The sequence below is a fragment of the Aethalodelphis obliquidens genome, unplaced genomic scaffold (genome assembly GCF_003676395.1).
Source record: "Aethalodelphis obliquidens isolate GAN/ISIS:26980383/991018 unplaced genomic scaffold, ASM367639v1 scaffold86, whole genome shotgun sequence".
Lineage (NCBI taxonomy): Eukaryota > Metazoa > Chordata > Mammalia > Artiodactyla > Delphinidae > Aethalodelphis > Aethalodelphis obliquidens.
In genome coordinates, this window is record NW_020838030.1 from 1,498,503 (window position 1) to 1,515,379 (window position 16,877).

A 16,877-nucleotide genomic window follows, 5' to 3' on the forward strand; every position below is an offset into this window, starting at 1 on the left:
ATACATCTATAAACCAAGGAATGCTAAAGATTCTTGGTAACCACTAGAAAAATAGGAAGAGGCAAGGAAGTGTTCTTCCCCAGAGCCTCCAAGAATATGGCCCTATCAGCACCTTGATTTCAGACTTCTAGACTCCAGACTGTGAGAGAATAAATTTCTGCTGTTCAAGTCACCCAGTTTGTGGTACTTAGTTACAGCAGCCTGAAGAAACTAATTACATTTGACAACGTATTAGTTTGAGTTAAGACCAACTTAGCCTCAGTAGCATGTAAGACTCTGCTCCTATACAGCTCCATTCCTCCTCCTTTATTTTGTTGTTAACAGAAATTAACTCTTTATACATACTTTGCCATTAATATAGATTTACAAGTATTGTTTTATGCATTTGTTTTCTCAAATCATATAGGAAAAAAGGAATTATAAACAAAATAATAATACTGAATTTTATATTTACTTATGTAGTTACCTTTACTGGTGTTCTTTTTTCCTTTGTTTGTCTTTGAGTTACTGTCAAGTGTTTTTTCATTTCAACTTTAAGGAATCCTTTTAGCATTTTTTGTAGGGCAGGTGTACTAGTGGTGAACTGTCTCAGCTTTAGTTTATCTGGAAAAATCTTAATTTCTCCTTCATTTTTGAAGAATAGTTTTATTCAATATAGAAGCCTTGGTTGATAGCTTTTTTTTTCCAGCTTTTTAAATATTTCATTCCAGTGCCTCTGGCCTCTTGGTTTCTGATGAGAACTTGGCCACTAATCTTATTAAGGATCCCTTGTACATGACAAGTCTCTTCTTTTGCTGCTTTCAAGATTCTTTCTTTGTCTTTTTGCAGTTCGATAATAACGTGGCTGTCTTTGAATTTATCCTACTTGCAGTTTGTTGATCTTCTTGAATGTATAGAGTCATATCTTTCATAAAAATCGGGGAGTTTTCAACCATTATTTCTTTCTGTCCTCTCACTTCTTCTGGGACTCCTGTTATGCATATATTGGTCTACTTGGTGGTGTCCCACAGGTCTCCTAGGTTCTGTTCATTTTTCTTCATTCTTTTTTCTTTTTGCTCCTCAGGCTGGATAATTTCAGTTGTTCTGTCTTCAAGTTCACTGAGTTTTTTCTTCTCCTGCTCCAGCATAGTGCTAAATCCATCTAATGAATTTTATTTATTTTTTGGTTTAATAATTAATTTATTTGTTTATTTTTAAATTTAATAAATTAAAGTATAGTTGATTTACAATGTTGTGTTAGTTTTAGGTGTACAGCACAGTGATTCAGTTATATGTGTATATGTATATTATTTTTCAGATTCTTTTCCATTATAGGTTATTACAAATTATTGAACATAGTTCCCTGTGCTATACAGTAGGTCCTTGTTGGTTATCTATTTTACGTATAGGAGTGTGTATATATTAATCCCAAACTCCTAATTTATCCCTCCCCTCACTTTTCTCCTTTGGTAACCATAAGTTTGTTTTCTATGTCTGTGGGTCTATTCCTGTTTTGTAAATGAGTTCATTTTTTTAGGGTTCCACATATAAGCAATATCATATGATATTTGTCTTTGTCTCTGACTTACTCACTTAGTATGTTAATCTCTAGGTCCTATATGTTGCTGCAAATGTCATTATCTCATTCTTTTTTATGGCTGAGTAATATTCCATTGTGTGTGTGTGTGTGTGTGTGTGTGTGTGTGTGTGTGTGTGTGTGTATAACACATTTTCTTTATCCATTCATCTGTTGCTGGACATGTTGGTTGCTTCCATGTCTTGGCTATCGTAAATAGTGCTGCAGTGAACATTGGGGTGCATGTATCTTTTTGAATTATAGTTTTCTCTGGATATATGCCCAGGAGTGGGATTGTAGGATCACTGAAATTCTTCCTGTCTGGGGCACTTCTGAAATTCTGGCAAAAAGGATAGTAGCTGCCCACACCAAATCTGTTTTAGTCAGGACCAGTGCTCCTTGCAGCCTCCTAAGTAGGAAATGAACAGGGAGACATTGTCTACTCTTCTAGATTGGTAAGAAGGGGAAGCAGCCTAACAGCATTAGAAATATCCTGGCCTCAGAGTTCAGATACTGGCTCTGCCACTTCCTGTGATGTGATGTAAGGCAGATCACTTCTCTGCACCTTGGATTCCTCATCTGTTGGGTGAATAACTTACCCTGGTTTGTCTGGGACTTTCCTGGTTTTATCACTGAAAGTAATGCATCTCAGGAAACCCCTTACATGCAGGGAAACCCTACTCATCTGTGAGATGAAGGTAATAGTACCTACCACAGGGTGGTTGTGAGGAGTAGAAAGAGGATACAGGGAAGCACCCAGGGCATGGTTGGTTCCATAGTCATTTAGTTGTTACTTATGCAAAGTGCAGAAGACTGGGAATGATGTACCAAACAGCTAAAACACTGACATGTAGACTTGCTTTCCATGAGGCACCTAAGAGCAGAATTCTGAGAGTTTTCTGTTAGTTCTACTTAACAATTTCTGCGAGCTATCCCTCTGGACACATCGCCGTGTGTCAGATCCCCATGTGCTGCAGAGGGAGAGCCATCACCTGCCTCTTTAATGACACACCCAGCTTCTCCTTCCTGGCCGTGTTCAATGCTGAAGGCCAGGGCTGCATTCACTACAACCTGAAGGCCTGGTGAGTCAGTTGGGGGAATCTTGGCCCCATGGAAGTATCTCTGAGGGTGACAAAGTGGGGCACCGAGGTGCAAAGTAGGAGCCCCTGGGAAAAAGATGGACCAGGCAGTGTCCAGAGATCTAGGAAGACAGTGTGGCAGGGCCAAAGCAGTGCCTGTAGGGACATAGGTGCTTTGAGGCCTTTACTTGCTGGATTCATGTCATAGCCAATGAGAAGGGAAATTCCCCAAGTCCTACTCCACTTGTTCCCGCCAGAGCACTGAGATCTTCACTGTTAGCTAGATTCATGGAAGAATTCTTTAGGGAAGAGAAGTGTTTTATACTAGGAAGCAGTGTAGGAGAGGCCATGGGTAGCACATATTCTTGGTAGCCAAATGTTGATTTTGTCTGATTTTCCTAAGGAACTGTTCTAGGAGGGATTGACTTACTTTCATGTGACGGTTGTTCCGTTTCCCATTTTGGTGCCTGAGATCTTATATGCTCAGGCTCCTGGGCTACGGGCACACGTTCCATTTCTCTCCCCCTTGGGTTAGGCCTGAGCCTCCACCATCTCCTTCAGATCTGACCTTCCCAGCAGACTCCCCAGTAGCATCAAGAGGTGTGAGGGGACATCAGACCATGTTAGGTTGGGTAAGTAGGGCCACCTGCAAGAGTCCACAGTTCCTCCACCTGGGGCAGAGTCTCAGAGCCCTGCCTGCCTATAGCCTGTAGTGATGGGGGCTTCCTTCCAGGTCCTGGAGGAAGCTCCTCATTTATGTATCTCTCCTAGCTGCCCATATGTCTTGGTGTTGGATGAAGAAGGTGGGACCGCCAACGACTACAACGGCTATGTAGTCCACAAGTGGAGCTGGACCTCCAAGACAGAGACTTTGCTCTCTCTGGAATACAAGGTAGGGGTGGGCAGCAGAGGTGGGGCTTGCCACTGGGCTGTCCAGCATTAAGAGCCAGAGGGCTACCTGTATGACAGGAGCCCTAGCCTCAAGGAGCTTGTAATATCAGAGGTTCCCACGTTGATGGGCAGTGGTCCAGGGCTGACTGAAGTGAACTTTTCACCAGCCTACAGCAACTGTTGGCTGCTGTACTGACCTTTCTTGGTAATATGCTTCCTGTTTTATTTTTATTATTAATGATATTATATTTTATAGTTAAAATGTCCTTTATTTTAGGAAGTAACTGTTACAGTAGTTGATAGTTTTATTTTTAATGCCTATGTGTGGCAATAAGAAAAGTAATTCTATGTTGGTCTCCCCAGTTTTTGTTTTTATAGTTTTACTATCTGTGAAACAAAAAAATCTGAGAGGTAAAGGAAGCTGATAGACACAAATCCTTTTTTCATTCATTTGGTTGTTCAGCTATTCATCAAAGAGTTATTAAATAATGTTTAATTACTAATATTAAATAATAACTTAATACATTTAATATACTAATAAAGCAATTAAGTGTGCTTGTCACTTTACCTATGGCAGAGTTTCTCATCCCTGGAACTACTGACTTTTTGAGATGGATAATCCTTTTAATAACTGTGCATTGTAGGATATTTACCAGTATCTCCCTAGATGCCAGGAGTACCCCCTCTCCTAGTTGTGGCAACCAAAAATATCTCCAGACAGTGCCAAATGTTTTTGGGGGGCAAAAATCACCTGTTGTTGAAAATCACCAATCTAGGGGATAGAAAGATAGACAATACCCCTCAAGGAACTCAGAAATCTAGGGGAATAATAAGAATATGTGGTAGAAAAGTATAAGGGCTGTGAGAGAAGGACAAGCTCATAGGATTGGGATTCAGAGAAAGATCACAGAACATAGAATCCACCCTAGGTAAGAGTTACAGACAGAAGCACTGTTACAGTTCATGGTAGGGCTCAAGCATCCTGTCTCATGCCCTTCCTGTTCATCCTCTATGTTGACCACTGGATTCTCATTCTTATATCTCGATTCCTGTAGACCATACCACTGCTCAGAAACATTCAATTCCTTGAACGTGTATCACCCTTCCTACCCCAATGTCCTGAAATATAATACATCTTCTCTCTCTGCCAATCCAAATTTTCCCTCCTTCAAAGCCCTACTCAGACTTCCTGTTCTCATGGCACTCCAGTCCACACCCATTTCTCTCTTCTCCCAGTGCCCACTGTCTGGATTAAAAAGTAATCCGGACTGAAATGACAAATTTCAGTCATTGTACAATTAGTCATGTAATGAAGAGGTTCTCAGTTGTGGCTGCGTATCAGAATCACCCATGGGACTTTAACAAAAATATAGATCCCAGGCACAGCCCTAGAGAGATTGTGATTCAGTTGGTCTGTCATGGGTTCTGGAGTTTGTAGTTTTCACAAGTCTTTCTATTGCTTGACCAGGTCCAAGATCTCCAGTCCAGGAGTGTATTGAGTTATTGCCTTACTATTTAACTTTTTGTAGTTATATGAAAGTTTACAATCCAAAAAGATTATAAATTGGTTGCAGGCAGACACCATATGTTATATGTCAGTATGGCCAAGTGGACAGAGAACTCTGGGATGAGGGTCTGAGGAGCCACGTACTAGTGTCAGCTTTGCCAAACCCTGGGTGTGCAGCTTTCTGAAAACCACTCAGCTTCTCTGAGTCTTGGTGGCTCATCAATACAAGGTGGGTCACAAGAGCCTCCCTCCTGCCTCACACTGCTTTTGTGAGAACTAAATGAAACAGTGGTGGGGAAGGTGCTTTGACACACTAAAGTGTTTCAGCAGTGTGTCTTAGTTCATTATTCTGTTCCCTAGAGCTGCATACAGAAATGCACAACAGGGGCTGGTACAGTCAGGAGTGGCCTGGAACACAAGTGGCCTTGAGTTGTAACATGAGTGTGTGTGCATATTATTCTCATAGATACAGATAAGAAGGAGGGAGAGCATTCTGGATAGAGGAATATCATCTGTAAAGGCTTGGAGTTGGGACTCAGGGTGGCATCGTTAAAAGTTCACAAGTGCTTCTCATGAAAGAAAAGTAGGGAAGAGCTGTATGTGTCAGGGGGGTGGAGGTGAGAGGCACTGGATGTCATGCTGAGGAATTTGCATGCTGTCTTGGAGGCTGCAGTGGCAAGTTTGTTTCTGCCCAGATATTTATCGTTCCCAGCATTTTCATTCCTCTCTGAAAATCCAGTTTCCCTCCAGTATCATTTCTCTTCATCCTGAAAAACTTCCTTTAGCATTTCTTGAAATGGAGATCTTCTGGCAACAAATTCTGTTTTCTTTCATGTGAAAAATGTCTTTATGAAAGAATATTTTTGCCAGATATGGAATTCTGGTTGACGTTTTTTTCTATCAGCATTTTAAAGATGTTCCACTGTCTCTGTCCTCCATAGTTTCTGATGAGAAGTTTGTAGTTATTCAAATCATTATTCATTTTCTCTCATTCCTTTCAAGATTTTCTCTTTTAGTTTTCTAAGTTTGACTATGATGTGTCTGCATGTGGTTGTCTTCATATAAATTCTGTTTGGGGTTTACTGAGCTACTTTAATCTGTAAATTCACATCCTTCAACAAATTTTGGGGAGTCTTCTGCTGTTGTTTTAGGGGAAGAATGCACTCCAGTCTCCTTCCTTTTCTTCTGAGACTCCAATTACATGTATTTTAGACCTTTTATGTTGTCCCAAAGGTCCCTGAGTCTCTGTTCTTTTTGTTGTTGTTCAATATTTTTCTGTTTACTTTTCAGATTGGATAATTTACATGGATCTATCTCCAAATTCACTGACTTTATTCTGTCATTTTCATTCTGCTGTTATGCTAATCCTGTGATGTTTAAAAATTCCAGATATTTATTTTCAACTCTATGATTTCTGTTTAGTTGTTTTTTATATTTTTTGTTTCTCTGCTGAGATTTCCTAATTTTTCTTTCATTACAAATATATTTTCCTTTGCCTCATTGAGCATAGTTAAGTTAGCTGCTATAAAGCCTTGTCTGGTAATTTCAACATCTGGGACATATCAGACAGGATTGGTTATTTGTTGCCTTGAGAACAGCTCACACTTCACTGGCTCTTCACATGTTGAGTTATTTTGGATTGCTGACATTGTGGATGTTATGTTTTAGAGTGTCTGAGTTCTGATGTATTTCTCTGAAGAGTGTTGATTTTTTTTGTTTTAACAGGCAATGGGCTTGTTTAGACTCATAATGCAAACTTTGTCTCACCCGCAGTGGGCAGCAGCTCAAATCTCAGTTCAGTTTTCTGTTTCCCTGGAAGTAAACTGCCTTGAGTTTTCACTGCTCACACATGGTTCAGGGATCAGCCAAAGCTGTGGACTGTTTAATCATAGCATTTGGGACTCTACTTCTCTGTCCCTTCTGTAATTCTCTCCTTACTTTTCTGTGACTGTAGTTGACCCCAGGTTTTGTCCTTTGGTTCTTTGGGCCAGAAAGAACTCATCCCATGTTGATCCTTTTAAGTTTTGACTCTTCGAAATCTGCCTGCTTTTGCTTATTCTTCTGAGCCTTTGAGTAGTTGTTTTTTGTATTTTTTCCAAGTTCTGTGGGAGGATCAGCCTGTTAGGACCTGACTCAGCTATAGTGGGAGTATAACCAGCTGGTTAGTTTTTAAGCTGAGGGCTGCTATGCTCCATCCAGCATTTATGTGGAAGGTTGACTGGAGAGGGAAAGATCAGCAGATGGGGCTAGTAGAAAGACTAGTTAAGGAGTTACTAGGCAGACTTGACATGATGGAGGGTATTAGTAATATTTTTTAAAGGGGCCATTTCAGTAAAATAAATCAGTGGCATTCAGAAATGGGCTGTAGGGGATAAATGAGAGGAGGAGGGAATTATAGATGACTCCACATGGAGTGTGTGTGTCTGGGTGGAAACAAAGCAGTTTCTGAGAGGCTCAGAGACCCATATGGTTTTTGATGTGCTAATTGGGCTCAGTGGACATCTCTCTCTGGACAGGGATCCTCACCTAGAACGAGAGATTGGGGATGATATGCACGTCATATACATGTGGCTCACGAACTCCCAGGAAGATGAGCAGTGGCTGAGTTCACAGAGCACCATCGTTGGGACATTGGGAAGAGGAAGAGAAACCACCCAGGGGCCAAGATAATTAAAAACAGCTCTACCAAGCTAAGCCCTTTGCTTACTTTATCTGTGAGATCTGCTTAGTGCCCCAGAGAAAGATTCTGTTATTGTCCCCCGGCTCAGAGAAGCTAAGCAACCTGCCTCAAGTGTCCAACCACAGTGCTTGAGCTCCCAGCCACAGCTCACAGCTCTGTTCTACAGTCTCTAGAAGGAGAACTGGAGCAGGTAGTGTCTCTCTTAAGTGAGAGTGATCTACAAGTTTGAAGATGTCACACACTTGTCAGGAAGATGGTCATGGATCAGATGTTTTCAGAGTGTGGAAGGGGACTAGCATTCAGGCTGCAGAGAATGAGGAAGGGGCTGGATGGTGAGGAAATTGAGTGTGGACCTTTGGACCAGCAAGTGGAATCCTAGAAGGAAATGGGAGGAGTGAAGATGGAGAGCACTTTCTTAGTTCCGAGGAGTTCTGGGGCACGTGTAGGTCAGGGGCTGTAGAGCTACAGATGCCCAGGCCCTGGTGGGGCCACTGTGCATAAATAACTCTCTGCACACCTGAACCATCCAGGGCCTTACGTGCACGTTGCTCTGCCACATCCTGACAATATCTGCTCGTCTTTGGTGTGGGCCTTTGTGATTTAGAAAGCCACTTCCATAATCTTTATCTTATTTGAACCTAACACAAGCATTTTGACTCTGATATTGAAGATTGGGAGCTTCAGGGAGGCCCAGTGGCTTGCTAACCAGAGGCAGACCTGGGACTCACTCCAGGCCACAGAGTTCTTAGTAAGGAGTGAGTTGCTATAAGGGCAACTCACCCTCCCTGTGTTCTTCTCTGGGACTGCTACCTAGGAAATCCCACCATTTTGGAAGTGATGAAAAAGGGTGGCCCCTCCTCAGGGGAGGAGTGGTGACACATTTGGTGACTGCAGGAGAGGGAAATGAGCATGTGTGGCACGGCCCTGGCTAGGTTCCCTTTTGCCATCTGCCCACCCACCTGCAGAGGGGTGAGGTCTGGTCCCCCTGCCAAGGTAGCTCTGCGTGCTTTCCTAGTCAGACCTGGTGCCTGGGTGGACCCAGCATCAGATTCAGGGACAGTGTTGGCTTCTGACTCCTATCCAACTCTACCAGAGCCAAAGCTGACTCGCCTGTTGGATCCCTGTGTCTCCTTCACAGTTGGTTACAGGTTTGGGTTGGAAAGGGAAAGGGCAGGGGTAAAGAACCATCATTATTTTTTCTGCTTATCCCTCAAAGAAAAATTGGAATTCTGAAAATAGGATTCTAGCATAATAACCAGAAAGATCTTACAGCTCTCTTAGGCCCAAGCCAAGAGGGGTTTTGTGTTTTGTGGTTTTCTGTTGTCCCCCCTACCCGGTCAGGAACGGGTAGGTGGGACAACAGAAGCAGGGATCCACTGAGTCCTGGTTTCTTCATCCACAGGTGAATGAGCAAATGAAGCTGATGGTGCTAGGACAGGATTCTATCATGGCCACCTTTACCTCCCTGAATGAGACAGTAACACTCCCCATATCGGCCAACAGCTGTCCACATGGGACATCGCACAATAAACGGGTAAGGCACACAGACCAGTCACCCAGGCCTGACCCCAGAGTGTTTTAACATGGATTGTCACTTTGGAATGCCTTTGTTCTTCCTGCCTCCCCTACCCATACAAAGCCCCACCTCTTTACCTGTCTAATGGACTTGTACTCATCGTTCACTGTCTGACTTTAGTACCACCTTCTCTGTGAAACTTCTATCAAGAGTCTTTCAGGGGCTTCCCTGGTGGCGCAGTGGTTGAGAGTCTGCCTGCCAATGCAGGGGACACGGGTTCGTGCCGCCGTCTGGGAAGATCCCACATGCCGCGGAGTGGCTGGGCCCGTGAGCCATGGCCGCTGAGCCTGCGCGTCCGGAGCCTGTGCTCTGCAATGGGAGAGGCCACAACAGTGAGAGGCCCACGTACCGCAAAAAAAAAAGAAACTGTATTGGCTCAATAAACTGAAAAGTCAGTCTGTAGATAGGCAGCATCAGGCATGGCTGGATCCAGGCCCTCAAAGGATTCCATCAGATCTTCCCATCTCTTGGCTCTGCCTTCCTCTTCGTTGGCTCTGTTTCCAAGGAGTTTCTCTTATTATGGTGACAAGATGGTCATGAGCCTCTCCAGGCTTATTGTTCTACCAGCTTTGGTCTCCCCAGGAAAAAGAGGAGTTCTCTTTGCTAAGCACTTCAGTAGAGGTGCCAACACCAACATCATTGGCTCCATCTACTTCCTGCACCTGAAATGTTCTCTGTGGTGAGGTATGTGTGTTGCTCTTACTAGCCAGGCTCGAGTAGTCATGTCCATCCCAGGAGCCGAGGGGTGTGATCAGCCCCAGGTATACCACTCGGGCAAGTGATTAGGCAGGAGTGTGTTCCATAAAGGAAAATCACGGTGCTGTTACCAGAAAAGGGAGATATGATGCCGGATAGAGTAACTGCCCATGTATTGATGACCCTCTCCACCACCCCCTTTCCCATCCCAGGTAGAGTCTGCCTGTCCCCTTGCTCAGCCCTCCCAGCAGTGACTCACCTCCATTCCAACACTGCTTTATTTACAAGCCAGCCTTCTCTACCAAAGTGGGAATTCCCTGTGATTCCTACAGGTACTGTTGCCCTGAAGCACAGGGACTGCTTCAAATGAAGCACTTGCTAAGGGGGTAGGTGAGCCAATGTTGGAGTCTGGAAACTCAGTTCTTCATTCACTGGGTCTTTGTGGATCCTACTGTGTGCCTGGTCCAGAGTCAACATTGTGGAAAGAGATGGAGAGGATGAGGGGACAAAGTCCCTGATCCCTGAGGAGTTTATAGCCTGGAAGAGAATAGTTGACATTCACCATGAGACTGGGGTGGCCATGGGCTCCTTGGTGGCACTGACCGCTGGCATTACACACAGGGGATTGGCTCACTCAAGAAGCCTCCTTGGAGTGGGAGCCGGGGGGACCACACCTCCCAGTCTTCCCGGGGCCAGTCCCGGTTTACGCCTATCAGCCCAGGAGTTATTAGTAGCATCCCTCTTAGAAGTGTCCCAGTTTGGCTGATAAATTATAGTCACTCTGAAGGAGGCGTTTGCACTGTGAGGGCATTTGCCACCACATGCCAACAGGCTCGCAGGGCTGGCAGAGCCCATAGGAGCAGCCAGCCCCACGTCTCCCCTTTACATGGGGACACGCGAGGCTGGCATTTGTTGGAGACCCATGTTATCTAAACAAGACACAGAGAACACCTGTGTTTTTCCTGGAGGGAAGCGTTGCACCTGTTTTTTTCACTGCTCTTACATTTCAGCAGCATTTCAACTTCATTAGTTCATTAGCTAATTCAATAAACATGTATCAGCGGGCTTCCCTGGTGGCGCAGTGGTCGAGAGTCCGTCCGCCTGCCGATGCAGGGGACACGGGTTCGTGCCCCGGTCCAGGAAGATCCCACATGCCGCGGAGCAGCTGGGCCCGTGAGCCATGGCCGCTGAGGCTGCGCGTCCAGAGCCTGGGCTCTGGAACGGGAGAGGCCACAACAGCGAGAGGCCCGCGTACCGCAAAAAAAAAACCCCAAAAACATGTATTAGCACCTGCCGTGTGCCGGATTGGCTGCTGGGGATGTCGAAGTGAAAGAAGCCTCACTCCCTCTAGTCTCTGAAATACTTTCACTCTAATGGAAGGGGCAAAAGCATCAACACAGGTTTGTGATCCAGCTTGACTGGTGTGGTGTGTGGGAGAGAGGGGCGCTGAGGGAGCTGGTGGGTTCGTTAAAGGGATCTCATTGAGCACCCAGGAAACTCAGACGCCAGTGACTTCAGCCTACATTCCTCATGCCAAAGAGCAAAACAACGCCAGGATTTTGAGTCCATCAGGGCTGAGATGACTGCTGATTGATGAGTCCATTCCGTCAATTTGTATGACAATGAGTCCATTCTGTCAATTTGTATTTTAAAAAGTGTGCATTTACTTATCAAAGGCAATAGATAATAGAAAAATTTTTGTTCACATAAAATTGCAGTAATGCTTTGTTTTTCTGGCAACCTCTTGTCTGGTAATCTCTGAAATTTGGAACATGGCTAAGAACCAGGACGTAAGCAATTGAAGGCCCCCATGAACAGCTGAGAGAAATCACTCTTAAGTTCCATGTACCGAACATGTCCTCTTGGCCTAGGAAAGCCCCTCAGTCATTAACATCTTATGTTTTCTTAGCTAAATGCAGCCTTAGAGAGCTAGAATCAGAGGTCCAGAGCTGTGCAGTCCAATATGGTAGCCAGGAGTCACAAATGGCTCTTGAGCACTTGAAATGTGACAATTCCAGGCTGAGATGGGCTGGAAGTGAAAGCACACGCTGCACTTCAAAGACTTAGTGTGAAAAGAGAATGTAGCATTTCTTATTGATCATTTATTTTGATTACATGTTGCAATAATCATATTTTTGATGTATTGGGTTAGATAAATATGTTATTAGAATTAATTTCATCTTCTGAGAATGTTTTTATCTATTTATTTATTTTTGGCTGCGTTGGGGCTTTGTTGCTGCGCTCAGGCTTTCTCTAGTTGTGGTGAGCGGGGGCTACACTTTGTTGCAGTGCACGAGCTTCTCATTGCAGTGGCTTCCCTTGCTGTGGAGCACTGGCTCTAGGCGCGCGGGCTTCAGTAGCTGTGGCTCACGGACTCTAGAGTGCAGGCTCAGTAGTTGTGGCTCACGGGCTCTAGAGTGCAGGCTCAGTAGTTTCTGTGCGCGGGCTTAGTTGTTCCACGACATGTGGGATCTTCCCAGACCAGGGCTCAAACCCGTGTCCCCTACATTGACAGGCGGATTCTTAACCACTGCGCCACCAGGGAAGTTCCCTGAGAATGTTTTTTTGTTTGTTTGTTTGTTTCTTTTTTTGCGGTACGTGGGCCTCTCACTGTTGTGGCCTCTCCCGTTGCGGAGCACAGGCTCCGGACGCACAGGCTCAGCGGCCGTGGCTCACGGGCCCAGCCGCTCTGCGGCATGTGGGATCTTCCCGGACTGGGGCATGAACCCATGTCCCCTGCATCGGCAGGCGGACTCTGAACCGCTGCGCCACCACGGAAGCCTGAGAATGTTTTTAATGTGGCTTCAGGAATGTTCAAAGCCACACATGCAGTTCGCATTATATTTTTAGTGAACAGTGGGGATCTAAAGGTGGAATCCTCATTAAGGGAAGCTTGCAGAGGCTGACAGTGCGGAAGGAGGCTGGAAGTTATCTATTAAAAAGAACATTGTAAGTCAAAAAGCATAACCATCTTGGAGACATCTAGCGTAGGGATAAACAGACAAATACATTAAAACAGCTTCTGAAAACCACCGCATTCTAGAGGATAGTTGTTGATGTTGACCAAGGAGACTGACTTGCCCCAGAGCATCCTCGTCTTAACCTCTTCTGTTTGAGAGAGCAGGGTGGTGTACTGTATATTACAACCTTCTGACTAGATCAACAACAACAAATGAAGACTTATTGTGGGTAACAGGATTTCCAAATGTTGACCCTAGCTTCCAGGTTAAACATCTTGGAATATTTTTATGTGAAATCTCGAGGCTGGCAGAGAGCCTCAGCTAGGAGGTGGCCTCAGGCCTTCCCTTTCCTTGCTGGGCCTCAGTTTCCCAATTTGTATAGTGATGTGTAAAGGCCCACCCAGCTATCCCACACTTCTCTCCTGGGACTTTAAAAATCCATTCAACTGCAATCGTGTGTGTGTGTGTGTGTGTGTGTGTGTGTGTGTGTGTGTGTGTGTTTGGAGCTGGCTGTCACCCACTCATCAGCAAACCTGTGGCCATCTAGGAAAGCTGAGGGGTGGGAGTAGGGTGGTTTCTTCCCTCACACTCCCTGTCAGTGGAAAACTTGTTAAACCCATCACCCTGGAAGGAACCACCCATCAGAGCGATAGGCAGAATGGCAGTCCCAGCTTTTATAGCCCTGCGGCCAGGCTCCTCACTAAATTTTCTATCAAGACAGCGCTTTGGAAGCAAGGAAATGCCTCAATTTAAATGCTTTATTAGCCCAGTGCTGCCTCAGATCCTTTTGGGAAGCAAGACTGGGTATAAATTATAAATAAATAAATAAAATTAGCCCAGAGGCAGAGGTTGGGGCCAACAAACAGAAGGATGGTTGAGGCTTTGCTATTAATTGGAGCATCGTTTACAGAAGCCCTGCCTACAGGACAAAGAGGGATACGTGGCTGACTTTATCGCTCTTCAGAAAGTCTGTCCACCACTCACCCTGCTCTCTCCACCTGAGGCTTCAATTCTGCAGAGGAAAAATTATTTCACACCTCCTCTGTGTGAAGTGGGAGATATAGACTGCATGGACCCTGCCTTCAGGGCTGACGAAGTTTAGGGATAAAGAAAGTAAAAAGTGACCAGAACCCAGGGCAAGAAGGACAGGAATGAGCAGATGTGCAAGCTCAATGTGGGGAGTGATTGCTGGTAGCTTAGCAAGTCTGTAACGCCTTCCTGAAGAAAAACTCACACCCTGATTGCCATTAACTTCAGAATCTGAACCTAGTTCCGCCCCGGCAGAGGCAGAGGTTGAACTGCAGGGCGGCCTCACTGTCCCATAGGAGCTCCGGAGCCAGTGTGGCCCTTCGGAGTAATCCTGAACTGAGGCTGGAGGCCTGGGCCTTGGTGCCCATGGGAACCAGTCAATCTGTGTAACCCTGGCCTAGGGCAGTCTCTCAGCAGAGAGTGGCCAGCAGGGTGAAGAGGGTTCTGTGGGTCGTGCGATAGAGGGAGACAGGCAGCAAACGTCCAGAGAGGCGTTTGTCCATCCAGTTATTCATAGCGCAACAAGCATTAATTGAGTGCCTTCTGTGTGATGGGCACTTGGACACAAAGGAGACCAAAACCCGATCCTTGTCCTCTAGGAGCTCAGAGTCTGGCTGGGGAGACAGGCTCCCACGCAACTGATCACTTCACAAAGGGCTAACCTCTGTCTTCAGGCTGCATAGAGAAAGTGGTGAGGGTCCAAGGCAAGGAACAGTTCTGCCCAGTGCAACCAACCTCCCTGGGGGGGGACGTTTGAGGTGGGTTGGGTCAGTGTGTGGGGATTCACTGGGCTGAGGGGAGAGAGGTGGGTCCCAGGCGGGAGCGGCACATCCTCTAAGCCAGGGCTTAGCCTTGTGGTCACTGGGCTGGGCAGACGGCTCCTGGCGGGGCAGGTGACAATGCCCTTCCCCTCGGCCTTTCCCCAGATGACCCGCAGAATCAGCAGCATGGATGAAAAGATATCTAAGATGAGTCGGGCCCTGGCAGAGATCAAGAGGCGGTTTCAGAAGACAGCGTCCCAGTTCATGAACTCCGTCCTGCTGGCGGCAGGTAAGGAGACTATATAGTACGATTATAAATCTTACTACCTAGCGTTATAAATATTTCTTTGTTTTCCCATCCCCGCCCCCCACTCCTGCTTGGAGTTCCCAGAGGCAGGGAACTCCTGTATGGGGTCATCTTTATGACCAGTGCCCAACATTTAGTAGATGTTTGGTAAGTGAATGAAGAAATGAGAGGCCCTTGGCCAGTCTAGCAGAGAAAGCAAAAGAAAAATAAAACAAAGAACATAGATGGAAATGACTTAAGTCTGGAGGCACAGGGAACAACATGGATGCATAGTGTACCCAGCCTCTACATTGAGTGCATAGTGTACCCAGCCTCTACATTGAGTGCTATAAAGGACACAAAGCTGAATGAAACACAGGCCCGTGGGGGAGGATGGATCAAAGCTGGGTCTTGACAGATGGCCAGAACTGAGATTGATTTGTTCTTCCATTCAGCTAGCACTTACTGATCCACTAGCTGCACTAGGGTGGGAGCACTGGGCCAGACAACGGGAGGCAGCAGACTGCGAGAGTAATGGCCTGGAGGGGGAGCTGTGCAGTCTCACAGCAGGGCATGGCGGCCAGGCCACGCCGGGGAGTGACACCAGTGTCTTCTGTTCAGAGGCTTGTTCACCGTAGAATATCCGGTAAAGGAAGAGGCAGAAATCATTCGGACCAGATTAAGGTCCGGGCCCTATCCTGAGCACGCCACCAAGCTGAGTTTATACTCAGGAGAAATCCTTTTATTACAATCTCAGTCAGCCCGACCCGAATCCTCAATTGGAGAGTCTTCGAAGGAGGAGCCTGTGTTGGCTCCTGTGAGCACCACTCGGAAGAAACCCATCAAGGTCCAGGCCAAGGCCACGGTCACACCCAGGTGGGCTTGGGCCTTCACTTCTTCCAGCTTCTGTGTGTCAGATGCTGAGATGGGTAGTAAACACGTGATGGTGAACAAAACAGATGAGGCCCCTCCCTCTTGGAGTTGAAATTTTAGGGGTGGGGAAAGATAGAATATAAACATGTGAAGAGCTGAACTATTTTAGTTAGGGATAAGGCTGGGAAGAAAGCAGACCGGGGACATGGGTTAGAGCCGAGGCTGGCAAACTGTGGTCAGGGGCCAAATCTGGCCCCACTGCCTGCCTTTTTTATGCGTGAGCTAAAAGTCGTTTTTATGTTTTTATTTTTTTAAATAAATTTATTTATTTATTTTTGGCTGCATTGGGTCTTCATTGCTGTGCGTGGGCTTTCTCTGGTTGCTGCGAGCGGGGGCTACTCTTCATTGTGGTGAGCGGGCTTCTCATTGTGGTGGCTTCTCTTGTTGCGGAGCATGGGCTCTAGGCGCGCAGGCTTCATTAGTTGTGGCACGTGGGCTCAGTAGTCGTGGTTCACGGGCTTTAGAGCGCAGGCTCAGTAGTTGTGGCTCACGGGCTTTAGAGCACAGGCTCAGTAGTTGTGGCTTGCGGGCTCTAGAACGCAGGCTCAGTAGTTGTGTCGCATGGGCTTAGTTGCTCCGTGGCATGCGGGATCTTCCCGGACCAGGGCTCGGACCTGTGTCCGCTGCATTGGCAGGCAGATTCTTAACCACTGCACCACCAGGGAAGCCCATTTTTACATGTTTAAATGCTTGGGAGGAAGAAAATCAAAAGACAGGTTTTTCGTGACATGTGAAATGATATGAAATTCAAATTCAGGATCCATAAGTAATGTTTCAATGGGGCACAACCATGCCCACTCGTTTACATGTTGTCTGTAGCTGCTTTCCTGCTAAGATGGAAATTTTGAGTCATTGTGACCAAGACCACCTGGCCTGCAAAGACTAGAGTTTTTACTGTCTGGCCCTTTGTAGAAAATGCTGACT

General features: G+C 46.0%; 1 protein-coding gene across 1 annotated transcript in view; it reads left to right on the top strand.

Moving 5' to 3' along the window:
- FAM194C (family with sequence similarity 149 member C) overlaps nt 1-16,204 on the top strand; it is a 44,974-nt gene extending 28,770 nt beyond the window's left edge. Inside the window, 5 exon segments of the mRNA XM_027093853.1 lie at nt 2,485-2,637; nt 3,406-3,526; nt 9,115-9,246; nt 14,900-15,023; nt 15,644-16,204. Coding sequence (XP_026949654.1) covers nt 2,485-2,637; nt 3,406-3,526; nt 9,115-9,246; nt 14,900-15,023; nt 15,644-16,005 — 892 coding nt within the window. The 3' untranslated portion in view covers nt 16,006-16,204.
- Nucleotides 16,205-16,877: the final 673 nt, after the last annotated feature.